Source organism: Colossoma macropomum, unplaced genomic scaffold (genome assembly GCF_904425465.1).
Source record: "Colossoma macropomum unplaced genomic scaffold, Colossoma_macropomum, whole genome shotgun sequence".
NCBI classification, from domain to species: Eukaryota; Metazoa; Chordata; class Actinopteri; order Characiformes; family Serrasalmidae; genus Colossoma; species Colossoma macropomum.
The window spans coordinates 30,712,720-30,740,576 of record NW_023494796.1 but is presented as its reverse complement, the minus strand read 5'-3'; the positions used below and the strand labels follow the sequence as shown (position 1 = coordinate 30,740,576).

Below are 27,857 nucleotides of genomic sequence, written 5' to 3'. Positions count from 1 at the left end.
GTTTTAAAGTTCCCCTTGGAGCTCATCCAGTCCTCGCCGGCCGAAACACTGCAGACTTCAGCTCACTGCCTCAGTAAACACACCTGATTCAGCTCATCAGCTAATTAGCAAGACCTTGAAGAACTGAGCTCAGAGCGTTAAATGAGGGTAAACGCTGATCTCCACTGCCTGGAAGGTCCCCAGTTTGACATGCCTGCTATAGAGGATGTGTTGTGGTTTGTTTTCACATCAAGAATCCACAAATCAAAGCCAGGGGTGTTCAAACATTTGCATATGACTGTATATATATTCTGTAGATATGAGAGAAAGTGAAGGCCCACATAATGACCCCTTAGATTTTAAGTGGATCAGTTAATCAAAGTTTGAGAAATGAATAAACATTGGAAAAAAAATGAAGTTCACAAATATGGAGCAATATATGATGCATGAAAAATGTAGGCCGTGATGTGTGTAGTTTAATACTCAGGGCTGCGATGGTTTAAAAAAGAATCTTTGAGGCCTTTTATCAGTAATCTTTGCCTTTTCAGAGAACTCAGCCACAACTAGTCGTTATCTTACCCAAGAGACGGCGAAGAGCACAGGATTAACATAAAGCACCACAGGGTTTTTCAGAGCCAATGAGTCACTTGATGGCCCGTAATCTTCACCAAGAGTGAGCGCGAGTGCGGCGACGGCTGTCAGGAACAGCAATCCCGCCAGGACCTGATGGGAAAACGAGATCCGATCAGTTCATTCGGTAGAACGGAAAGTGTCAAGCTGAATTATTTAGCACAACAATGGAATAGTTTGTTACTAAGTTAAGCCTCTTGCGTAGCTGCTGTTTACCTGCTGAATAATTAGCATTTAATTGCTGCTGCCGCCGCTAAAAGAGAGTAGCAGTGAGAAAGAAACACAAACACTTTTCACATGGGTCTTATTCATCCGTTTGAATGATGGTGGGTTTGTGAACCAAACGGAGACTATTTGGGTGGACAGGCATACATTTTTCATCTTCTGGTTGGCCAAATCATTTGGTCACATGGTTTCACGGCGAAGAATTTTAATTAGGTCCAGCTGGCCTTTTTAATTGCGTAACCAAATTCCCTGTGGAGGTACTGCTGACTGGCGGTTGAAACATTTGTCCAAACTCAGCAGGACCTGACCGTTCACGTCAGGTTCGGACATCGTTTCATATTCTTGTCTGTTGGCCTCAGAGTTCACCCTCAGGTTGTACTCAGAAATGTTCTCTTAAATGATTTATTATTCTTGTATTTAGACTGATATTTGTATCAAATGAGTTCACATTTTGCCATTGAAAACAGAGACTTTGTCAGCACATCCAATAAAAGGGATTTGTAGAGTAGATTTGTATGTTATGAGTTTGGCCTATTATGGTCCAACATACTAAAACATGCTAAACAGCCCTGAGAGGGTCTCACCCTACTTCCTCGGCCTTCACGCCCCACAGCGACACAATCAAAGTCAAACAGCATGATTGGTCAGCTACGCTGCTAGACATTAGCATTAAAGCTAGTAAGAAGGCCCAAACAGCCTTATTTACAACAATGCAGGTTTATTCTGATTCACTGAAGACACAATTTTAGACAATAAAGACTAAAATATGAGCGCAAATCTGCGTTTTTGTCTGTGGAGTTGTTAGCTTAGGCTACTTTTAATTAGTATCTATTGGTAGCACCAGAGGCAATTATTAGCTTAGCGAGAAGGTTCAAACAGATACACATGGTTCACTAAAGCCTCACTGATGCACGTTTAGAGGATAAAGATTCAGATTTGAGTGAGTTAACCTGCATTTTTGTGTGTAGAGTTGCAACTTTTAACTCGTATCGAACATTAGCTTAGCGAAAATGCTAAACCACGAGCTATTCTGGCTCACTGGTGCACCACTGAGGCAAGTTTAGAGGACAAAAACTCAAATCTGAGTGGGTAAGCCTGTGTTTTTGTGCGTGAAGCTGTTAGCATAAGCTATTTCTAATAAGTATTCTTGTCAGCATCAGAATCAAGTACTAGCTTAGCGAGAAGGTTAAAACAGGTACACACAACCACACAGGTCCATTGCTGCTTATTGAAGCCTTACTGATGGAAGTTTAGAGAATGAAGATTCGAATCTGAGTGGGTTTTTGTGTGTTAGTTACCATTTTTAACCCATATCAAAAAGAGGCTAACATTAGCTTAGCGAGAAGGCTAAACCACCAGCTATTCTGGCTCAATGGCGCACCACTGAGGCAAGTTTAGAGGATAAGGACTCAAATCTGAGTGGGTAAACCTGTGTTTTTGTCCAAGTTGGCTCAAGCTACTTTTAAATAGTATCCATTAGTAGCACCAGAGGCAAATGTTAGCTTAGCGAGAAGGTTAAAACAGATACACGCAACCGCACAGGTTCATTCTGGTTCACTAAAGCCTCACTGATGCACGTTTGGAGGATAAAGATTCAAATCTGAGCGGGTTAAGCTGCGTTTTTGAGTGTGGAGACGCCACTTTTAACTCACGTCTAACCACTAGCATTCTGGCTCAATGGTGTGCCACTGAGGCAAGTTTAGAGGATAAATCAGACCGAGTATAATCGAGGGTCTGGTGTCAGGAATCATACTGATTATTAATGTTACAGTGGGTTACATGAGTTGACCAGAATGCAAATTTTTGCCTTTTCTGCCAGTGAAAAGTTGGAGGTGAAAGGTGAAAATCATACCCGATTTGCTTATATGTGACCTAAGGACATTAATAAAGCAAAGATACATGCAGGATACATATTTACCCTCTGTAAGCACCTGAACGTAGCAAAACCACATACTATGCCAAAATATTATACTTCTATTAAGAGTACATTCATTAGTACAGTGCAGGGGCGTCAAATGAAACCACTAACAGGGCCATATTAAAAAATCTCGACTGATCTGTGGGCCAGCTGTGTTTTTATTTTTTTTTACTTAACATTTAGCCACGTTTATTCAAAAAAACCAAAACTAGAACAGCAAAAACAGGCAGTGAATATTTGAACGATTCCAAAATCATTTTAAACAGATTGTTTTATATATAAAACAGACTAGATACCTGTTGAACCTCTTTAAATGTCCCCAGTGTACAGTTGTTGTTGTTTTTGTAAAAAAAACTGCTCATTTGCTTGACCTAGAGGCATTTTTTTGTGGTGCTGTCCCATAGATGGTTGTTGGGGAGGGGGTGGGAGAAGACATGGCAGTCCATGCTGGGAACTGTAGTGCAGCTCATGGTGAAATGAGCTAATACTGATAGAAAATGTACATTATTTTCCCGGGCTGAATAGGACTGTGTCACGGGCCTGACTTGGCCCACGGGCCTTGGGTTTGACACATGGGGTATAGTGAGTATAAAAGGGTTGCAACAACTGATCAACATTATTGAGAACGTTGATAATAAAAAAAATCATGGCAATTAATCTTGTTAGAAATTAGCTGGCTTGATGGACATTTTGTGCTTTCCATTTACATCACTTGACTGAAAGTGGGATAATACAGATGGCGAAAACCACAGTTTGCATGACTCACATAAATAAATATGGGAACACTTCACATCATCTAAAACGATGACTTCGTGGACGCCGTGTAAACCTGAGCTCACCTATGACAGTCCTAATCCACACAGACCAGCTCGTCCACATGGATATGGCTATTTTTTTAAAACGTACACGGTTATAGCTGTTTGATGAGTGGTGAACGTGCTTTATGGCCTTTAATGTCTGATATGTCTGATAACCGGGCTGCTTCTGTGAGCACAGTTATATTAGGTTTGATTATGTAATGTTACCATGCACACTAATTAATTTATCTTTGCTTTATCATCATTACAGGAGAAAAAAACTTAGGAGTGCAAAGTTCTTGTAGAATTAAACCAGCTCCATAAAAGTACTTTGCCTGCCATGTGAGTCTTGTAGGTTTGTTCATGCACTGTTTCTTTATTGCGTCCACCTTTCACATGGATTACAAGCGTAGTACAGAAGAGCTTGTTCTTATCCTGATTAATCAATTAATCAAAGCCATACCGAACAAATTCATCCTTTATGGAACTCACTGTTTCAAGTCCTAACATATAGAATGTATAGTATAGTGTAGTTTAGCACAGTGGTGAACTGTGACTGTCAGAGCTAGGCCTTCAGTTCAGGCCATAAATGTTAAAACTTGGTCACTACTGAGGAAAGAAAAACCTTTATGATAATGCTAACTTTGGCTAGCACCCCTATTGTATTCTAGTAGTATTTTAGCACTAAGCTAATGGAGATTCTTAATAACATTTCTTTCGGGAAGGAGCCCACAGAGCTGCCGCTGTTTTCCATTCTTTCCATCTGATTAGTGGTCAAATTACCACTTATACTCACAGTCAGTGAGGTGAGTAGGACTTCTAGAAGTCCTGATTGGCTGATTTCACCATCCGTTCCTAATCATGTTAGTGGTTAATCTGACATGTTAGGCCTTCTGGTCAGTTCCTGAAGGCCTAACCAATGGGAGAGCTCATTTGGCTGTATCTACTTAGACACCACGGACAAAAACACATTCTGACTGGATAATATTCCATTGGGAGTTTCAGGGATTTAACCCAACTCCAACTAAAACGTAACAATAAAATAGGAGTTTTCTACAATACTTTGAGTTTAAATATTCAATATATCAAGTAAACATGAACTAAAAGTGACATACATTTAGTTCACATATTTTTATTCCACAGAAATCATTAGCCCCTGTCTGAAGGCCTAGAAGGCCCTGAGGGTTGTGTAGTACGTGGTTTTGGACACAAACTAAAAACTTTCCAAGGCACTGGCAAAGAGTGTGATAATGAAGTGATTCATTTTTTAGTTGATTGGTTGTGGTTGCCAAGAGCCAGTTTCTGCCGCAGGGGTCCGTGCTGCCAAGGACATCCCTGCCACCTCCCATAATCTATACAGAACTGCACCGGTCCCCCATGCTGGACCTTGTGGGTGGTGGGCTCACATGGTCCCCCCATGTTGCTTTTTCAGGTTGAGCCACGACCCAATCTGGAATAAGCGGTTGAACATGATGATGATGATGATGGTTGTGGCTGTGCAAGAAGCCACCATAGCAGGCACTGTTGATAGGAATGTGAGGGTTTCTAGAGGGTTCTTAGTTTCAGTACACCTTTATTTTTAAGATTGTGAACTTCCCTTCTGGTCAGGATGGATCCAGACAGACTTTTGTGAGGCTATATTCAGGTTTTACAAGTGGCGTTTTAGGGCTAAAATATATAAAAATAATAGAATTCGACAATTAAGTCATAATATTTTGAGAATAAAGTCACAAAGTTACAAGAATAAACTTGCCATATTTGGAGGATAAAGTGGGCTAACTGTAGGGGGGGCTGCCATAACACATTGGGGCCTTGGTTGCTGTACTGGCGATGTTGAAGCATGCCGGAGTTCTGCTCACTCCTTCAGGATCGATCATTTTGATTATCATTCTTATTGTCTCCTGTGAAACTACATGCCCTCTTTGAGTGGCACGGAGATGTAACCACCGATAGCCGTGTAGACGCCACTGCCACGAGTTCTCCTTCAGCAAAACAGACAATTACCTCCGAGTCCGTCTGGTTCTTTGTTCTAAATAAACACAGTGTTTCTTATACTAATAACGATCTGGTGCCGATGTGCTAAGTCTGTCTTTACTGGTGAAACCGGTACGCAAGTATAACTTTCCCAACTCCTTAACTTCTAGAAGTCCTCATTTTAACACAAGGAGGTTGCTACCTTCTTTTTACCAACCTTTTGGCCACAACATTGTGACTTTTCCTGATATTTATGCCACTTTTATGTCATAATTCTATCACTTTATTCCCAAAATATTCAGACTTTATTCTCAAAGTCTACTATTTTTAATGAATTTTTTAACAGTGGCCCTAAAATGCCGTGATAAGATTTGGACCAAAATCTCCGGAAAAATTATCTCTTTCTGCAGGGCCCTAAAGGTCACTGTTTTTTGGGTAACTCATCAGTTAACTAGGACACTCTTGGCTCTGTATGTTTTGAAATGTGAATTTTTGTTGAACTGTTAGCGAGCAATGAGATGTGAACAGGGAGACGGGCTGTGAAAACAACTCACAAAGACCGCCACGTCGAGATAATATGAACGGCTGTCTAGACATCAAGCAATCGTGTAATATTATTAAAGTTGAAATATTATTGAGAAGGGTCTGGGTTCGATTCCCCGGCCGGGCGACCAGGGTCCTTTCTGTCTGGAGTCCTAACTCCCACAGTCCAAAGACATGGAGTCAGGCCAACTGGACGTGAATTGCCTCAGGGTGTGAGTGTGTATGTGAATGTATATGTCTGTGTGTCTGCCCTGCGATGGACTGGCCACCTGCCCAGGGTGTTTCCTGCCTTCGCCCAACCACCGCTGGGATAGGCTTAAACTCAGGGATCTTTTCCCAAACAGAAAGAAGTTACATTTCACGGCCGCTGTGAAAATGCGATAAAGCTCTTCTGCAGACCCTCAGATTCACTCAGGTTTATAACAGTCCTTAACTGCTCTACCTGCTTGCAGATGTAGAGCTTGGAGAACGGAGCTTTGGGAGGTTTCTTCTTGAAGAGAATGGCCAAATGCCAGGGAGCGCAGAGCCACAGGAAAGCCAGCGGCACCCACACCAGCACCGTCCTCTCCACACACACCGGCAGGTCCGGATCCGGACGATCCAGGAAAGAGTCATTCTGAAACACACACACACACACACACACACACACACACACACACACACACACACACGCACCCAATTAGGCCTGAATGTTCAAGTAAGTGATCCAGAAAGATCTCCTGCCAGGTGCCTCATTAAAACCTTAATACTTTAAGCACTCGAATACCTCATTAAACATAATCAGAAAAAATGTGCTCAGAGTACATAATCAATATCTGATGAAGATCGTTCCACTGACGGTGTGAGAAATGTGAAAAAATGTGTGTTTTCCACAGTCAGGTCAGATGTTTGAGTGATGTCATAACACTAAACCTGCGGGCTCATGGTCCAAAGGTAGACGAGCAAAAACTGCAATGTCACAGTTACTAATGCAGGTAAACATCGACTTCATTTTGAGTTAAAAAGTTATTTCTTTTGTAATCTTATTTATGTTTTTATGTAACTTTATACAAATTTACACGATAACTGCCCAGTGAGCTACACTTTCGTCGAGTTTACGTGTCTACATTGACCATTCTGTGTGTTTCAGTATCACGAATGACAAAAACATGCGTTTTCTTCCTGCATTCAAGCTTATAAAACACAACAATAACTTTGTCACTGAGGGTTAAACTTTAAGCACTTCATGTACGCATAATATGTTTGTATTCGCTTTGTAGGGTTGTTTTTGAAGACGTAGCCTCTTGAACTTAATATGTAACCCCTTAAACTTCATACGTCAGATTTTCACCCTCAAAGCTGCCCCTGGGGTTACTGAGTAATTTATAGTAGTTACTAAATAAAACATCTTAAGAATAATAACTGAATTAATAAACCCAGAGTTTAAGGGGTTAATTTTGACTGATTAGCCTTTTAGTAAGAGAACATCAAAGAATGTGAAGTCTAGAATAAGATGATCAAGATAAAAACAAGATGTTCTAAACATCTAACCACTCTAAATACATCAGGATATGGATGTTCTACACATCAGGGTGTTTTAAACACATGGATGTTGGAAACATGTCACAAGGTTCTAAGCACATCAGGATGTCCTACACATGCTAGTACATCAGGATGTTCTAAATATATCAGAATGTTCTAAATACATCAGAACATTCGAAAGACATCAGTATGTTCTAAACACACAAAGACATTCGAAACACATTAGAATGTTCTAAGCACATCAGGACGTTCTAAACATACCAAGACATTCTAAACACATCAGAATGTTCTAAAGACTTTAGGACGTCCTAAACATACCAAGACATTCTAAACACATCAGGACGTTCTAAACACATCAGAACATTCTAAAAACATCAGTATGTTCTAAACACACCAAGACATTCTAAACACATCAGAATGTTCTAAAGACATCAGGACGTTCTAAACATACCAAGACGTTCTAAACACATCAGAATGTTCTAAAGACATCAGGACGTTCTAAACATACCAAGACGTTCTAAACACATCAGAATGTTCTGAAGACATCAGGATGTTCTAAACACACCAAGACATTCTAAACACATCAGAATGTTCTAAAGACATCAGGACGTTCTAAACACACCAAGACATTCTAAACACATCAGAATGTTCTAAAGACATCAGAACGTTCTAAACATACCAAGATATTCGAAACACATTAGAATGTTCTGAAGACATCAGGACATTCTAAACACATCAGAACATTCTAAACACATCAGAATGTTCTAAGCACATCAGGACGTTCTAAACACACGAAGACATTCTAAACACATCAGAATGTTCTAAAGATATCAGGACATTTTAAACATACCAAGACATTCTAAACACATCAGAATGTTCTAAAGACATCAGGACGTTCTAAACACATCAGAACATTCTAAAAACATCAGGACGTTCTAAGCACATCAGAACATTCTAAACACATCAGAATGTTCTGAAGACATCAGAACGTTCTAAACACATCAGAACATTCTAAACACACCAAGACATTCTAAACACATCAGAATGTTCTAAACACATCAGAATGTTCTAAACACATCAGAATGTTCCAAAGACATCAGTATGTTCTAAACACACCAAGATATTCGAAACACACCAAGACATTCTAAACACATCAGAATGTTCTAAAGACATCAGGACGTTCTAAACATACCAAGACATTCTAAACACATCAGAATGTTCTAAAGACATCAGGACGTTCTAAACATACCAAGACATTCTAAACACATCAGAATGTTCTAAAGACATCAGGACATTCTAAACACATCAGAATGTTCTAAAGACATCAGGACGTTCTAAACATACCAAGACATTCTAAACACATCAGAATGTTCTAAAGACATCAGGACGTTCTAAACATACCAAGACGTTCTAAACACATCAGAATGTTCTAAACACATCAGGACATTCTAAACACATCAGAATGTTCTAAAGACATCAGGACATTCTAAACACATCAGAATGTTCTAAAGACATCAGGACGTTCTAAACATACCAAGACACTCTAAACACATCAGAATGTTCTAAAGACATCAGGACGTTCTAAACATACCAAGACATTCTAAACAATCAGAATGTTCTACATTAATTTAGGATGTTCAGGATATATCAGCACATTCTATACACAATGTTCTGAACATCACAGGATCGTCTGAACACATCCGGACGTTCTTTGTGACATGTAACCCTCACACCAACAGTTAGTGAATAATTCACAGTAGTTACTAGATAACAGCATTAAGATCAATTAGGTAAAAATGCTTCGAGTTTAAGGGTTCAGCAAGAGGTTCAGTTCAAGAGGTACCAATCAGCTACATGCTCAGATACTTGGAAAGATAAATCCCACTAACCATTAATTATGATTGCAGAAGTTTACTCTGTGCTGTAGACCAGAGGTTAAAAACCTGACCAGAATAAAACTACTAATGAACCACTAAACTAAATATGAGAAACCGGATATTAAAGTTTTAAACATTCCATCCGTCAGGAGATGTGTGTTTTTTCTGTTTCGTTTCATGCAATTGCATCAGTCTTTAAAGTCTGAGGAAAAACATAAAAAAAGTGATACATTTTATTTATTCAGTGCTTTTCTCCAATTCAAACTCTATTTATTTAAACTCTAAAGACTGATGGACAAATATTTGTGGCGGTGGCAATAGCTCAAATAAACAAGACAGACAGCACGTGGGAATTATGTAATGGTCTTATCACTGACGCTTAACAGTGTCAAGCAAGGCACTACTGATCACCTATTTGGGGTACTTGTAGTGATGATACTAATAATGATGTGCTAAAAATGTTGAAGTTGTTAGTCTTAAAGTTTAACAGTAATACATCGTTGATTCCCAAGAATCTCTGTTATTCAAATACGCGATTTCAACGACTTTATCTAGACAACATCTCTCTCAAACAGAATAGAAGCCCATAAGCTGTGTCTATGAACGAAACCAAGAAGCCCCCCTAGACATTTCTAACAAACTCCTCACTTTTAATCTCGCTGTAGCACTGAGGTGATGGATCTAACAGAGCTTTTGAAGTGAACTGCAAGGTTGACTCCCACAGTATAATTTCAAAACTCACCCAAAAAATGGAGCCGCAGTATTCATCCAGGGCAGCCGACATGTTTCTCCTGTTTCACCTCCGATTAGCACCACAAATGGAGGTGATGCCCCCCCGTCCCGACTCGGCAGACCACGAACGATCTCTGGCCTCGATTCCCAGAGTCACTCAAAAGCCGTGAAGCACAAAAAGACCAAGGTCTTGTGGACACCTCACAAGGGTACAGTGTTGGTGAATGTCAATGCGGTTAATGCTTAACTTCAGGCTGTCGACTGATCTTCTGTCTTCTCCGAGAGCTTGCGGAGCCTTAAAGCAGTCCTCCTTGGCAGTTATGATAACAAGAGAGCAATAAAACAATTAGGCCTTGGTGTGTTGGAGAAGCTTTTGGTCCAAAGAAGAACATGGAAGTGATCACATCTTTGGCAGGCAACATTCAATTGGTTTACTGTTTGCTTTCGTAGCATGGTGGGCTAAAGTCCACGAGCACTTTTTTTTGTGTCCGAGCACCAGAGACTGGGAGCAGTGCGGGGGTTTGGAAGGGGAGAGTGAGAGAGAGAGAGTGTTTGTGATTCACTTCCTCTTGCCAAAGAGCAGGCCAAGCTCCGGGGCTTTGGGTGGGGAGGAACTCTCTCATTATCCAAACACAACAACAGATCTTTTCCTGCTGCTGCCCGCTTCGGAGGAGGCCGATTCCTCCACTTTCAAGTCATGTCCGATGATTGTCAAGGATTAAGTCCTTTTCTAAGTGTTCTAAGTGAGGGGTCCACAGTTGCTCCCCCTCCGACAGTGCATTTGACTCAGAGTCCAGCTGAACAGTAAAGATCCTTCAATGCCTACTTAACACAGAGCTGCTCTGACATATTCAGGGAAACAAAAGCCTCTAAAATAAACCTATTTTAAGAGTCATCAGCATCATTTTTATGCATCTAGACTGGAGAACTGGCTCGCAGGGTTTGTCAGTATGTAAGAGCTCAAGTACTTTGCTCCATCCACCATTGTACCTGGACAAAGGATTAAATGGAGTGAAACATGGTCATAATTTAGCATATTACTGTGTGCGTCATTATCTACAGTCTTGTGCCTTTTAGGAGAGCCCAATTTTAGGCACGGAAGCTGTACCCTCTCTGGGGTGAATTCATTCATCTTCTAAAAGACTTCAAACCTCCTGTTCTGAGGACCTTGTGAATCCTCTGGACTGGACCAGACGGATGCGAAGTGATAAGAACAGAATGATCGAGGATTATTGTAATGACTTGAGCAATCTGGACAGTAGAGCCGAAAGATTCATCGTTTTTATATCGAAATCGCAATTTAAAAGAGTGCAATTTTCAAATTGCAAGAGCTGAAATTTTTTAATCAAAAACATTGTTATACTTAGCAATAACACAAAGCTTGTGATATGTCTGTAGGTGAGTTAGACCAATCAGAGTCAACCAAACACCCATGTTTTGTGACCTCACAACCACAACCTACTGGCAGTCTGGCACACTACATTAAGGGGTCAAGCCTCAAGCCAGAAAAGGTGGATATTCTGGAATTTATAATAAAATAATTAAATAAAATCAGTCGGAAAAATTGCAATCACGTATTTTTCCCCAAATTGTTCAGCCTTACTGGAGAGGAATTATGGAGTTCCATAGTTTAGAACAAGAGCCAGTGTTGCTATAGCTGGGAACAACACAGGCTTAAGTATCTTTACTTTCAGGAAAGAATCACTTGGGTACGAAGTTCAGGCACCTTCATGGCTTGGCCGGGGTTTCAAAGTGTCTCCAATCAAAGGGGTAATGAGGATCTTATGGGACCCATTAATGACCCCCATATAGAAATTACTGACATAACCAAGGCGTGAACATGTCAAATGGTGCAACCGTCCAAGCATTGGCCCCATCATCAGGAGACTGCGAGTTCGATCCCTGGTGATGCTACAGCTGTCTGTGGCCGGGGGTCCTAGAGAGCACAGATGGTGCCACCCCCCATCACTCAGCACAATACTAGCCAGTGCAAGCGTCTGTTAGCTGTTGTAACAGAACTGGTGGTTAGTGTTCTCCTCCAAGCGTGTTCAATGATACTGACATTGCATTAACATTACATTAGCTGCAGTTCAAAAAGACGCGGTGGTGCTTGACAGGTCTCGGAGGAAGCCTTTGCTAGCTCGCACCCTCCTAGCGCTGGTGGCATCGTGTGATTGGGGAGACTTAACTAGTGGGTAGAACTGGATATGACTAAATTGTGGAGAAAACTGGGCGAAAAGTCAAAGCAGGTGTCATATGCAGTCACGAGTTGTCATGACAGATTTTATTCAGTAATATAACGGTGCCGTCTTACCATTGCTGGTAATTGTTATGCCATAATGTCCACTGCAAAAAAATTGCATATTGTCAGGTAATATTATATAAAATATAGACAATAAATCTAATATTTCTCCTGTTGAGATTTTTGTCAAGCTTAATTTAACATTTTTTAACTTATCTCCAAACATTTTTCACCTCATTTTAGGTCATTTTATGAAGTGAAGTGATCTCACTATATTGGCAGATCATTTTGCCAGATTATCTGCCATTATAGTGAGATCACTTGATAAAATTCCCTAAAAGAAGTAATAAATGTCCAAATTTAAGCCAGATAATCTTATAATAAATGCACAACCATCTCAAAATAAGAAATTTTAGATACATTGCCAACTTTATAAGCTACTGTTTTTTGTCGTGCTGATTTGCTGTGAGATAATTATGGCATGGTTATGTCAATGTTATGAAGCAGGGTCAAGTCAATTGCTACAAATATGTCTAAGTACCTTGCTTCTTTACATGCTCTGTTCATCTAATTCAACTGTCTGAAACACCACTGGCCAAATACGAAGAGTGCATAGATTCCCGAGAATATATTTCTAATTAAATACATATTTTGACATATGATTTGAACAGCATTATGTTTATCTATTTAAATTTTAGAGTAATAAATAATAAATATATCATGTTGCAGATTGTGAAGGTCCCATTTTAAAATGGACGCGTTATGAATAGGACAGAGATAAAGAGACATCTAGACTGTGTAATGATTTAGTTCTAAATCATAATAATAATAATAATAATAATAATAATAATAATAATAATAATGTGTGTATAAGCTTCCATTACTTGTTAGCTGCATTAGCCACGTAGCTCCACAGCAGAACTAAAGAAGCCAGACCTGTCTTGGTTGATCGACAGCACAGTCCTCAGCTGTGCTCTGAAGCGAGAGCCTGTCTGACCTGGTCAGAGCATTACAGTTGGATCACCCAGGCAGGGAGTGGTGTGTAAAGTCCTGCAGGGATGGGCAGGATTGATCTGATAGCAGGGCCCACCTCATCCTCCTCCTCCTCCGGACGGCTTTCACGGCCCTCCTATCAGGTCCTCACATGTTACGAACAGAAGTGTCTCCCTGAGCTTCACGTACTTCCACCACATATGGTCGTGTGCAAAAGTTTGCGCACCCCTGGTCAAATTCCATGTTGTTGTTGTTGATTTTCGAAGTGAAAATAAGTCACACAACTTTACTGAGAACACAAATTTTAATGCACAGTTACTGTTACTTTGCTGAATTTAACACATTGTGGGGAAAAAAAAACATAAAATGTGGCCTGTGCAAAAGTTAGGGCACATCTGTGCTTTCTGTTCTATTTTTTATGTTAAAACTCAGATAAATAGAAGTTGTGCATTAATGTGCATTAAGCAAAAAAACACCATATTTCAGTGCGCTCCACACAGAGATGTGTTAACTTGTTTCCATGTATAAAATCAAATAAACGTATAATTTGATCCTCTTCACATCACCATTGATTAAAGGGGAATTCCGCCCATTCTTCTAAATGTCTGCATAATTCAGTTGTTTGATGTGAAATGGTTCATTTGTAGAGAAACTTACTGACTTGGATTTCTTTACAGTGGTGGTGATGGGAACCAGGGGTCACCATGACTACAACACAAATATAGACACTTTATTTACTGTCCCAAACCACCAGTGAGCCTACACGAGTCTTCTGAGTCTTTATATGTGATGTCGATGATGGTAAAATAGTGGTAAATCTGAAAAATTAAGTTTTATTTGGGGACTATTCAGCCTTAGTACACCCTTTATGTATCCCTCAACTATGAAGAGATTAGAATAAATTGATTAAAATACGTTTTAGGTCAAAACGTATCTCAGAACTACTGTAAAACTGTGTCTCAGACATCATGCTGAGTATTTATAACCATTTAATGTAATAACTTTCTGTGGTGTACCTTTTAGAGGCCTGAAACTCTGGTTCCTATCACTGCCACTGTTAACAGTTCTGACTTACAGAGTTTCTCTAGAATTAAGCATTTCACACCAAACCACTCTGAATTACTTTTCCTGTAAAATTGGTGAAAGTTAAGCTCTTAAAAGATTCAAATTTAATCATTAAGTAAAAAGGACATTCTTAATGAACTGGCAATGAATATTTGGCAAGTTCATGATGATATATGATATATGAGTGCATATTTCAAATTCTCTTACTGCTTTGTTACAATAACAGAGCCTGAAGGACACACTTAACATGTAGTTTTACCACTTTAAATATATACTTTTAAAATTAAATACAATAACTTTAATTTTATTTTACAATAACTAAGTTTAACTTTATTGTATTTCCACTAAAGCAGCTCTGAATCTTTGAAAGTTTATATGTAGTCTGGTATCTTTCAGCTAAGCCATTTTTATTGTTTGGCCTGTTAAACTGCTAAAAAGTTCTTTGCGATGCCCTAGAAGAACCATCTTTGGTTCCCTAAACACTTTCAATGAATAGTTCTTTAAAGAGGCATATTTGTAAATGAGATTTGCGAGTGTAAAACACCTTTACACAATGTAAATGTTCTAAGAAGAACCTGCATGTTCTAAGTGTGCAATCCTGGTCCTGGAGATCTACCACCCTTGAGAGTTCGGATCCAACACACCCGGTTCTAATATTCAGATGCTCTTTAAGGCCTTCATTACCTGGACCAGGTGTGTTGAATTCGAGCTGGAGCTAAACTCTACAGGGTGGTACAGCTCTAGGACCAGGATTACAGCACCCCTGTTCTAGGAAGAATACATCATTGATAGTAATATACATAAACTAACATTGCTTACATGGTAATTCTCCTTCTTCATTTCTGTAAAATTAAATGGTTGAGATGTAAACAGAGTCATTCAGAGTGGTTTGGTGTGAAACGCTCTGTTCTAGAGAAACTCAGAGTCAGAATTGCTCACAGTGGTGGTGATAGGAACCAGACGTCCACCTCTAAAAGCTCCCTCACAGAAAGTTATTACACTAAATAGTTATGAAAACACTGCCTGATGTCTGAGACGTTGTTTTACGATAGTTTTGAGCTAAAGTTTTGGCCTGAAATGTCATTTTTAAATCCATTCATGGTGGAGGGATACATGCAGGGCGTTGTGAGGCAAAATAGTCCCCAAAGAAAACTTAATTCTCCAGATTTTCCACTATTTGACCATCATCAACATTAAATATAAACACTCAGAAGACACCTGGAGGTTCACTGGTGGTTCTGGATAGTAAATAAATTGTCTATATTTGTGTTGTAGTCATGGCGACCCCTGGTTCCTATCACCACCACTGTAAAGACATCTGAACCATTTCACACCAAACCACTCTGAATGACTCTGTTTACATCTCAACCACTGCGGATATTTTGAAAAATCAGCAGTATTGCTAATTTCATAGAAACCCTATGATTTCTTTACTAAGGGAAATGAACGGCATTTATGGGCATGTTTGTGTAAAAACCAGTGATTTCCACAAAAATAAAAGGCATGGAGGACGTTTTATGGCATTTGGTCCAGGGTAACCTTCTGCCCACTGGCAATGTTGGTGCTTAATCATTATATTGGATTGCGTAACATCACATGGCCTCTGACTCAGTGAAGATTCAAGGACGCATCAGTATATCAGTGCCAGACAACACACCGTTACACAGCACTTCATTCAACACACTGAGTAAACACCTGAAGTCTTTAATATCTAATAATGAGCTACAGTGTGGAGATCACCTGAACAAACAAGGGGCTTGACGTTTTTGTATGGAAAATACGGAGCTAGCCCAGTTAGCCTGTGAGCACCAAAGGTGTGGATCAATAAATTTATTAGTGCAATGATAATCAGTAAACAAGCACAGTCATAATATTTCTATCATGTACTTTTATGTGTTTAAGGGCTCATGGGCACGAGCCAAGCCTGTTATTCAGATACAGAGTATGTGAAAGATCACGATAAGAAACACTTTGTTGACTTAAGTATATTAAGAGAATATCTTATTGCAATTTTTCATTTCCTTGCAAAAAAGAAAGCAGAAACTTCTGAATAAATCAGTCACTGAGATGTGGACAGAGGGATTCAGAGTGGTTTGGTGTGAAATGGTTCAGATGTCTTTACAGTGGTGGTGATAGGAACCAGCGGTCACCATGACTACAACACAACAACAGACAGTGGTACCGGAAATAAGCGAGCAGCGTCGCCCCAAAAACATCACGTAGCATGTATGACAAAATGAAGGATTTAAATATTCTTCATCTTCTAGATGATGTATGTTTACATGGGCACGAGCCACTCAATGTCTCAGACATCAGGCAGCGTCTTAACCATCTTATGTAACTGCTTTCCGTGAGGGAGCTTTTAGAGGCATTAAACGCTTCAGACGTCTGATTCCTATCACTGCTATTGTAAACAGTTCTGACTTTGCTGTGTTTTTCTAGAATGGAGTGTTTCATACCACTCTGAATGAGTCTGTTTACATCTTAACCATTTATTTACACAGAATTTTTCAAAACATCAGTGGAATTCTCCTTTGAGCACTTACAGGGCCCATGTCCTATATTGCTTGTATTTTTTCTTGCTTAAGGTCGACTGATAGGTGTGGTTTTCTGTATCAAAAACAGTCAGAATTAATGTTTAATAACAATTTTCCAATTTATCTGTAAGGGTCTAGAAATATCGGTAACACTTTACTACGTCTACATAACCATTCATAACATCTTACATAAACACTTCGTAACATCTTCATGACTGTTTAAACCAACATTCATAAAACATACATGTTTCACATGATATTAATATGGACTACCATTTCATTTTACTGAGTAATGCATATTTCAAAATAAAAGTCTTCATCTTATATTTTGAAAAAGTATATTTTTTATTGAAATGCTTCAATTATGGACTGCCAAAATAAAAATGACCTCACTTTAACCTTTTGGTCAGTAAGTGTTTTGACACTCAGGCACGTTTCACCTATATATTTAGCTTCTTTTTAATTATTTGTTTTTAAGCATTTGCCACTTTACTATATGTACAGTAAATTGCTCATAAATATGCATTGAACGATCATTTGACTGAATCTTCGTATGATGGTGGGACACAGAGCATCAAGGAATATTACAGGACCATAATACTCACCCACTCCTTGGAGATGCTGGACAGTCACATGAATGCGAGAAGACCATTTTGGAGGGCAATTTAAAGATCCACATAACATGCATTTCAGTCTGGTTAGCTTTCATCACTTTTGAGGTAAACATAAAACGGAATTTATTAATCCTTGGGCAACATTTAGCCTCAAAGAGTGTCATTAAACTGGATAACCAATGCACAATTATAGTTGTGTCTTCTCCAACACCATAAGTGAGGAAGAACTTCACTATAAAATAAAATAAAACCTCCCTGGAATAACAGTGCTAGCATTTAACCCTAAGAGAGAGTCAAAGTTAGGATAAATAGCATTTTCCTCTACAATGTATAGACTGTGGAATTAACCCTTTGGCACCATAATACTGCAAAGAAGGCACAGAGTATGAGTGTGAAATACAAATGCTTAAAAAGAAATAATAATTAAAAAGAAGTTGAAAATATAGGCAGAATGTGCCTGAGCGTCAAAGCAATCGTTGACCTAAACAGTAACGAGAGGTCAATTTTATTGAGGCGATGCACTCAAAACAATATAGTTTTTCAAAATAAAAAATAAGGACTTTTATTTTGAAAAAAAAGTCTCTCAGTAAAATAACACAGTGCTCCATATTAAGATAATGTTGATTTAACATTCATGAGCAAGTTATGAAGTGTTAATGTAAGATGTTATGAATGTGTTATGTAGACGCCCTTCAAGTGTTGCCAATTATCAAGCCAGCGAGGAAGCCTGTGAGATTAGAGGCAGGTGTCTTCGACGCGAGGTAATGACTTTCTGCTCAGTGAATGATGTGGGAACGTGTCTTGTCGAGGTAACACTGTAATTCAGTCGTTAAGATGTAATGTCACACCTCCTGTCATGTGCCCCCCCCTCCCCTTTGCACACCCACACGTGATCCTGGACTCGTTAACTGCCTCATACAAACCCCTTCGTTTGACCTCTTTTTCTGAGCCGTGGTTTTCTCTGTATTGTTTCGTCACTCGCCTTGTCCTGTGAATAAGGATCTGCCTATTGTTCTGCCTGCATGTGTTTTGACCCCTGCTTGTTGTCTGGACTATGAGTATTGGAATGCCTCTTTGCATTTGCAACCTGCTTCAGCCCTGATGTTACACCTCCCAGTGTCGCTCGTCCCCTAATTTCAGCCACTTCTCCGCATCGCACATGTGAGGAAATTCAAAAAAATCGTGAGCTTCCTCCTTAGCGTCTCGTCTAAACTGCATCCTTGCAAAATATCACATCTGAAAACAATATTTAAGCAGAAAAACATATCCTCGTGTATTTGCAGACCAGAACTCTAAGGCTCAGTCCCATTTCACCTCTCGCCCCTACCACTCAGCCCTACCCCTCTGTTTTGTGCGTTCACGTCTAGCGGTAGGGTGTCCCGATTCTTGTTGAGATAGAGGGGTAGGGTGAAGTGTTAGGGCTACGTGGCCCTCCAAACTGAGGTTTTTTCAGAGACTCCAAACAGATTTATAAGAAAAAAAAAACAAAAAAAAACGGCCAGACGGCTGAACAAGAGACCAGAGAGACCCACAAATGTGAGAATTTTCTCTGTTAAAAATTGTGATAACCATTAAACTATCTTAGTTAAGTATCGTTTCAGTGTATTATGGTCCTTTTCTCCATAACAAGCATAAAAATCGCTAGTGGAATGCTGATTTCTCGGTAGCTAGCTAGAAAAATTCCTTGTTCCACCTTAAATGGTGCTGCAGCTACATTCCAGCTCCTCAGGCATCATAACTGCTGCTCCATTTAAGGTGGAATGGGAAAATCTGAACAAGAAGCTGGAGAATATCTGACTTCAGCTTCATATCACTGAAGAATTAGTGGTGGGTGATAATAAATAATTGCCCCCCTCTTTGAAGGCATATGTTGCCCTAAATGTAACTAAAGCCCAGCAGTGAGGAGCTGAACTTTACCCTCCTCTGCTGTCACTGCAGACTGGCAGGGTCGCCTACAGAGCAGCGCTGGTAGCTGTTAATGAAGTGATGCTCTTTTTATTTGAGGGTCCCATTTCAGGGGGAAGATTTCAACCACTACCGCCTTTTAACAAAGGGCAAGGTGACACTTGAAAACAAGGGATAGAGGTTAAAATAAGAAAAAGGATTGGGCCCAGGTTTGTTTTCTTTGCAATAAGCATTCTGTGATTGGCCATTTTGAGTGTCCCATTCCTATTCCTATCACTGTTCTCGAAACCTACCCAGTCTGGCTTATAAGCCTGTAGTTCAGCGCAGCTTGCAGTAGAATTGGTTCCATTTTGTGTAATACTCAGCTATAGCTGCTTTTCTCACATCTCCGGCAGGAAACTTTTCCAAAAGTTTTCCAAAAGAAACTTTTCCAGTTTTTTGTAAAATGTCTCTTAGCGTTCTACTTTATGAGGCTGAAGTCGTTTCTCATTCACCAGCTTCTTGTTCAAATTTCCCTGTTCCATCTTAAATGGTACCTGAGGCGTCAGAATGTAACTGCTGCACCATTTAAGGTGGAACAGGAAAATTAGAACAAGAAGCAGACAAACGAGAAGCGACTTCAGCTTCGCGACTTTTTAGAGTTTGTCAGTTTCTCATTGCAGCTACTTGCGAGACTTATCTGTGTTGCTATGGTGACCAGCAGTCTTTGCACTTGTCTTCAGGGTTAAAGGGTGAATTAGCAGTTCTACATTAACTCAAGAGTTTAAGACCATTTATCATTAAAACAGTGTTAGAATGATCAGCAGAGCTTTGAGGATTATTTCATTTTTACCTACAAATCTGATTCTGCTGTGGAGCTGCAAGAGGGCAGTAAAAGAGCCGCATGTTGCCGACCCCTGACTTACACACTTTAATTGTCCACATTTCTTTCAAAAGTAGCGTCAAACCCAGGTTTTAAACAGCTCTGTACTCCCTAAATAATGTGCTATGGGCGTTTTGAAATTCGAGCTTCTACAGCCAAATGGTACACTGTCGAGTGTGGATGTGGCTGCATCCCAAAAGGCTTGTTGTTAGCTATATTATGCACTGTTGGTTGCAGGAGCCAGTATTTAAACTCCTACGTAGTGCACTATGTAGGGAACAAGGAGCCATTTGAGATTCAGCCCCATTGTGAGAAGAGGAGCTCAATTGGGTGCCGTACATAAGAGCGCAGTATTCCGTACAGTGCTTTAGCACTTTTCGTGTTTCAGTAACTATTGCAGACATACTCAAAGTCATATTGGATGTAATGATTGGTTGGACTCTGCAAAATCTGGCTAGCAACCAAAATGCATTTTGATTTGTCATTTCTGGGCCAATACTTAAAGAAATATGAAAAAAAAAAAACACCCTCTCTGTCATCAGGCAGCGGTGTGAAGCCATGTAGCCGCTAAGGTCACGTTAGAGGACAGTCACTATTTACACAGATTCAATGTCTAAACCTAGCTTGTGTGGTCTTGCCAACTATTTTGATGGAAAACAAGTAACTGACAATGTCTCAGGTGTAGATTCATAAATGACAAGGGAGTGGATTTTTACATAAATGGGAAAAGTTGCATGTGTACGGAATACTCGGAAGACTTGCGGTGGTAATTTGGTGACTGGAAAGCACTTATAAAGCGAGGGTCTTTGCATTAAACAGTCCTACGTTATCATATGTTCATTATTATATGACAAAAAGGTAAAAAAGTTCATGAAATGACCGCAGCACACAAAAACAGGCAACCGAATGTTCTTCTCCCCATTCAGCCGTCCATGGTTGCTTGGTAACAGTATCATATGCTAAAGGAAGTACATCTCTTGGCAGAATACTTGTTTATATTATTTAATAATAACAGTAACCTTAATTATTTTCTATAAAAGTGTGTATTTTGTCATATTTTATGTTGGCTGCCATTTTATAAAGCAATAAACCATTTGATGCCAAACATTACAGTGATTTTTAGGCCTCTCATGCCTGATTGGTTTAATATTCAGTAAGTATTGGCTTTTAAAGGATTCTCCTAGTGATGTAAACATTGCGGTTTGAATGCTAAAAACGTTAGAAGAAAATGTGCTTCTCTAAGCAAGACATTGATGCTACTGCAGTGTGGATATGGTGCAGCAGGATACCCGCACAAATCTGAAGTTTCTAAATTACGCATGATTGAGGAAAATGAGGAGAGTAGATGGTGTCATGGTGGTCCTTTATACGAGGGTGAGTGTGCTCAACAACGTGACAAACAGATTCTCCGTATCGCTCGCTGAAATATTCTGAGTAATGGATTTTTTTAAAGGACTATGATTCGTGCCACAAAACAAGGCTGCTCAGTATAATACATGCAAAGCTCCTTCCTCAGCAGCCTTGTGATCTGGCCTTGAGAGTGTCCCCACATTTTCAGACCATCCTTAATAAATGCTGAAATCGTAAAGTAGTAAAGATTGCATTAGCTTTTCTCTAACATTAGAGATGAGATACCTGGACTCTATAATAAGGCCCTATATATATAGTATCGTATCAGCTGCTAATATCGCCAATAATTAGCACGTCTTTTTGGTGACATGAGAGCAATACAAGCCAAAGTGGTGAATCTCAACACCGAACACCATCAGTATTACACGAGAACATCATGTTACACTACTGGACTATCAAAGTAAAACCTAAAATCTAAAATGATGTTTTATATTCATAGTTAACAGTAGTATTATATTATTAGCAATTATATTTAGGCCCCTAAAATTAGAACTGGTATCTGCCACTAAATTGTTATTTTGGATGAACATTTCAGGTCAGAACAGACATTTTAAACTGAAATTTCTGAATACCAACAGTTTCCAAAACTGGAGCTCAGCAAATGATTAAAAGCTATAGAGAAAATGAGGATCCTAACAACCACCTGGAAGACCTGGTAGACCCCAAAACTGCCCCCATCAGATAAACAGCACTTAAAGCTTTCATCTCTGAGAGAGAGGAGAAAATCAAGCTGCTTCAGATCTGAAAACATCCACAGGTGTTTCTGTCCATCCTTCCACTGTGAGAAGACGACTCAGCGCTATGGGTCTGAAAGGATGTGTAGCTGTTCAAGAAGAACCTCACTGAGAAAAGGAGACGGACACATCAAACAAAGAAGCTGAACAATGGACTGACCACCCCAGAGTCCAGACCTCAACACCACTGAATGTGTTTGATTACTTCAGAAAATGATCAACCAGCTTCTAAGACTGAACTTGAACCGGTGTGTCTGCAGATTCTTTGAGGAACTGAAATGTAAAATATACGTTTCCTGTTTTTTCTGGATGTTGAAGAATGAATAACTTGTACTTAATTGCCACTTTGACTGAAAGTTAAAAGAATGAAAAGTGGTCTCTGACTTTTGCACAAAACTGTATTTACCTTTAACTGTAACAAGCATTATTTTGGTTATATTAAATGTGCCATGCAAACAAACTCTGACCCTGCAAGACATGGATGGACTCTTCAAGACATCTGAAGGTGCCCTGTGGTATCTGGCACCAAGACGTTAGCAGCAGATCCTTTAAGTCCTGTTAGCTGCCAGGTTGAGCCGCTGGGATCGGACAGATGCTGGATCAGATTGAAATCTGTGGGATTTGGAGGCCGGAGCAACACCTTGAGCTCTTCCTGTTCCTCAAAGCATTCCTGAACAATGTATGCAGAGTGGTGGGGAGCAGTGTCCTGCTGAAAGAGGCCACTTATACTAGGGAATGCTATAGTCAAGAAGGGGTGTACCTGGTCCGCAATCAGGGTCGCCCAGAGCATCACGTTCCCTCCACCAGCTCAGCTTCTTTCCACGGTGCATCCTGGTCCCATCAATTCCCCAGGGTTAGGGTTAGGTTAGGTACCCAGCTGTCCACGTGATATTAAAGAAAATTGAACCAGATGACCTTCCATTGCTCCAATGTCCAGTTCCAACACTCACATGCCCATTGCACTTTTTTGATGGTGGACAGGGGTTAGCATGGGCACCCTCACCAGTCTGCAGCCTTCTGGCCCCATACACAGCAGCGTGTGACACACTGTGTGTTGTAAGACTTTCTTCCCGTAAACATCATGAAAAAATTCTGTGATTTGTGCCACAGTAGCCCTTCTGTTGGTTCCGACCAGACGGGATAGTCTTCGTTCTGCATCAGTGAATTTAGGGCACCAAACACCCTATTCTAGGTCCGTGGTTTGTCCCTCTTGGACCACCGTCTGTAGGTACTAGGGATGCACACATTGACCCTTGAACTGTTAACCAACAATAAGAGTTTTGACCAATACATATTTTTTAAATAAGTAATTAAAAATGTTTGCTGCATGGTAAAAGAAGAATAAGCCATACATATTAACTCATGGGAGCGCGTCGACACGTGCAAGGCACGTTAACTTACCCTTATTAGTCCCACAACGAGGAAATTTCACCTCCGCATTTTAACTCATCCATGCAGTAAAACTCACACACACACTAGGGGGCAGTGGGTACATCTGCCCAGAGCGGTGGGCAGCCCTATCCACGGCGCCCTGGGAGCAGTTGGGGGTTAGGCGCCTTGCTCAAGGGCACTTCAGTCACATACTGTCGGCTCAGAGGATTAAACCTGCGACATTCCAGTCACAAGGCCTGTTCCCTGACCTCCAGCCGACAGCTGCAACCAAGCACACTTGCCTACAGCCAAATCTGAGCAAATGAGGCAAGCAACAAGACAAGACTATAGCCCATCAAGACAGACTATAGCCCATCATATTGAAGTATCTTTTGCAGAGATAAAAAGAGCTTAAAGCACAACTTGCTAGCACTAAGTTCATGGCTCTTGCGGCCAACTTCTGGACAGCACTCATAATGTAGAGCTACGTGACAATGCTGCCAGGGCAATGCCATGATGTTGCTCTTGGGAGATGACTACAGCACCCCTCAACAAGCAATAAAAGCAAAGGTGGACACCTATATGAGAGACAATCCCCCCTTATTAGATACTAATCCTCTTGACTGGTGGAAAGCTAATCAGACATGCTTCCTAAGACTGGTCACTGTAGCGAGGCGCTATCTCTGCATTCCTGGGACATTGGTACCATTTGAGCGGGTGTTCTCCGCCATGGGTCACACAGTTAACCGACTGCGCAACAGACTAACCCCACGGCATGTCAACATGTACTGCATGTAACTAAGGGCCATCAAGTTCTAAATGAGTTAATATTTTCATGAAATGGTAAAATGTCTCACTTTTAACATCTGATATGTGTTCTATGTTCGATTATGAATAAAATATGGGTCTATGAGATCTGCAAATAATTGCATGCTGTATTTATTTACATTTAATTACATTTTACACAGCCCCCCAACTTTTTTTTGTAATACTTTGGATTAGATTGCAGATGACATTCTTTTAACAGATAATCAGCTGTTTGTATTGGAAGACATTTTGAAAGTAAGCCCTCCCTCCTGTCTGTTTTTCAGAAGCGTCTGGTTTCTACAGTAAGATCTGCTCACAGAGTAAAAACTGTATATTTAAACATTTAAAATCGGCCCTTTCACCTCTAACTGCTTTGTGTGTAATCACCTTCCCTACTTACGTACAATTATGTTACAATTGCTATTTTTAATTATTTCGACCCTAAGAGCCATTAAGTAAATAATGTTGCCCCCGGTTATTAAAGCCTTCCCGGAAAAGCACTGCCTTATGTAACGTGCAATCTTTCTACTAAAACACCCAACCTGCTGCTTTCGTTTTGTTTATCATCTCCAGAATGTAGAGATTTGACTCATGTCTTATAGGAGAACGTGTGTGTAGGCACTCGTGAGTCGAAGCCACAGTATAGCACGTTCAGGATCACAATAGATGAAGATTTCATGTCATCCATGGAGGAAAATTGCTTTTGTCATAATTGGCATCCGTGCTGGTGCAAGCACTTCACAGCGGATGACGTCGTCCATTGAAAAGCTGGTACCTTGGAGTCTTTTGACGCTGACATTGGAACTGTGCAAGAAAAGAGCGCATGCACTGTCCTTTCTGAACAAAGAAAAGAGAAAAAAAGCGATGTGATCAGCAGCCATGCGCCAAAAGATTGAAAAAGAAGTGCTCTATAAATTCTCTAAAGGCTTCATTGTCATAGCAAGAGCTGCAAGGTTAGAGTGATGGTTTATGGAAAAATGATCTCCAAGATATGATATCGATCATAATAGTTGGGAAGCAGAAATCAGCATCCAGAGATTTACTGCAACAGACAATACTACACTTGGGACTTTCACTGATAATCACCACGATGGTAACACTATTGTGTCACACTGTACTGTACTATGTTGTAGTTTACTGTGTTACTTTGTGTTGCAGCATATTGCAGGGTTTCGCAACCTGTGGGCCGTGGACCACCAGTAGGATGTGCAACACTCTATAGTGGTCCAAAGGCCCATATTCGGGTTCAAGTGGTAGTTTGTAGTGGGCCGGTAGCATCACTGTAAGCCATAAAAACAAAAATGGAAAAAAGATTGACGTAACAATTGAAAATGGTATAAAAAATTAAAAATCAAATTATTACTAAAGGTATAAATAAAAACACTGCAATGCAATGCAGACAGCTAGCCAGAGATGGAGAGGTGTCTCAGGGCGCCTAAACGCTTGCCTTGTTTGGTGTGGACCTATCAGACATTTCCTTTAGTTTGCTTCATATTGATGTGTATGAAAACTCCACCCGTACTAGAGTCTGCAATAAATAGCTGAACTGGCCTGCATGTTTCGCAAAACTAAAGAGGCATCTCAGAACCAAACAATTACACTTGTGGGAATGAAAAAGAAATTTGTAGTTAAAAAATTTGTTTTTAGTTTTTCTGTGGGTCACTGTCCTTTGTAGCCATAAAGAGGTGGGCCTTGGAAGGGAAAAGGTTGAGAACCCCTGGCGTCTTGGACCATATTGCATCATATTGTAATGTAGTGTATTGTACACACAAGGCACAACTGCTCAAACATGTTTTGTAACGATCACAGATTAACACCAATGCAAAAAAGTGAAGGAAATACACAACTAAGAATGTTTATCAGTCCTCCTTTATGAACAGCTCACCTCAGAAAAAAAGTCTGGACACCACTGATCTAAACAGGCAGCTTCCCATGCATTCTTCACTGCTATCCACAGTGCTTGGATCCATCAGTGGACAAGTGTGTTAGACAGTGTGTGTGGTGCTAGACGGGTCTCTCTGCCTGGGGTACAATGACCATGAAAATTTCACTGCTGTCCAGAGAACGGTCCGCCACCCAAATGATATCTGGCTTCCTGTACAGTGTGACAGTATTGCAAACAAATACTATTAACAGGAATTCTGAAATGTATTCTCTGACTCATGGGCACTATGCTAGTTTCTCCTTCACAGTGGCAGGTTTTGTTCCATTGTTTGTCACTGAAACACACAGAAACCCAAGGAATTCTTTGTCTGACCTGCATGTTGCGACAGAAGAGTTTTCAATAATGATCATTGTTGTACCAAGTTTTGTTGAGTTTTTCTAAGAGAACCAGTTTAATATGTTGGAAAGGAATAAAATGTGCCCCAAGTTTTGCACAGGCCATAATTTATGATTTTATTTTGTCCCCAAATATGTTAAATTCAGCAAATAAACAGTACTTGTGCTTTAAAACGTACAGAAGTGTGTTCTCTGGTAACTTCTTTATCAACAAAGCGAGTTATTCGACCAGGGGTGCCCAAACTTTTGCATATGACTGTACATGTGCTAGAGGAAAAGTAAAGGCCTATATATTAACGGAATGGTAAAAGTTGATCAACAGTTATAGTGCAGTAAATAATTGTTGCAAACAATTTCATTCATAAAGGCAGGACAGATCAGTGCTTTATTTCTGGATTTTGTTGCTTTTAATACACATCATTTTTAGATTTTTACATTTAATGAACACAACTGTGTCACAAACCGAATCAAACTGCTCTAATTTATCTTGCATCATTTCCAAAAAGTGGGGCTGACATGCCCCCTACGCCCCCTACGCCCCCCACCCACACTATGGCTATGTTCACATCACAAGCCTTATTGCTCAATTCAAATATTTCACTCAAATCCAATCTTTTTAACTTAATGGCTCCTGTTTGTGTAGGTAACTGACTCAAATCTGTCAATAATGTAAACGAAACGAGCCACGAGTGCACATCCTAATCATGAATGAACCGTGTGCATCATGAACAACAAACAAACTGACCAGCATGATGAGATAATTAGTTCTCAGCAGCTCTCAGCTGTTCATTATTAGAGCAAGATGAGCGTTTACTGGCACTGACTCCAGGTCCAGCCCTGC

At 40.1% G+C, this 27,857-nt stretch overlaps 1 protein-coding gene across 1 annotated transcript in view; it reads right to left on the bottom strand.

The window, feature by feature from the left end:
- Nucleotides 1–13,512, bottom strand: part of LOC118816742 (canalicular multispecific organic anion transporter 1-like) — a 69,886-nt gene extending 56,374 nt beyond the window's left edge. The window contains exons 1-4 of the mRNA XM_036583306.1: nt 13,323–13,512; nt 10,207–11,186; nt 6,509–6,682; nt 559–702 (exon numbers count right to left, since the gene is read on the bottom strand). Coding sequence (XP_036439199.1) covers nt 559–702; nt 6,509–6,682; nt 10,207–10,248 — 360 coding nt within the window. The 5' untranslated portion in view covers nt 10,249–11,186; nt 13,323–13,512. The remainder of the gene's footprint in view (nt 1–558; nt 703–6,508; nt 6,683–10,206; nt 11,187–13,322) is intronic.
- Nucleotides 13,513–27,857: the final 14,345 nt, after the last annotated feature.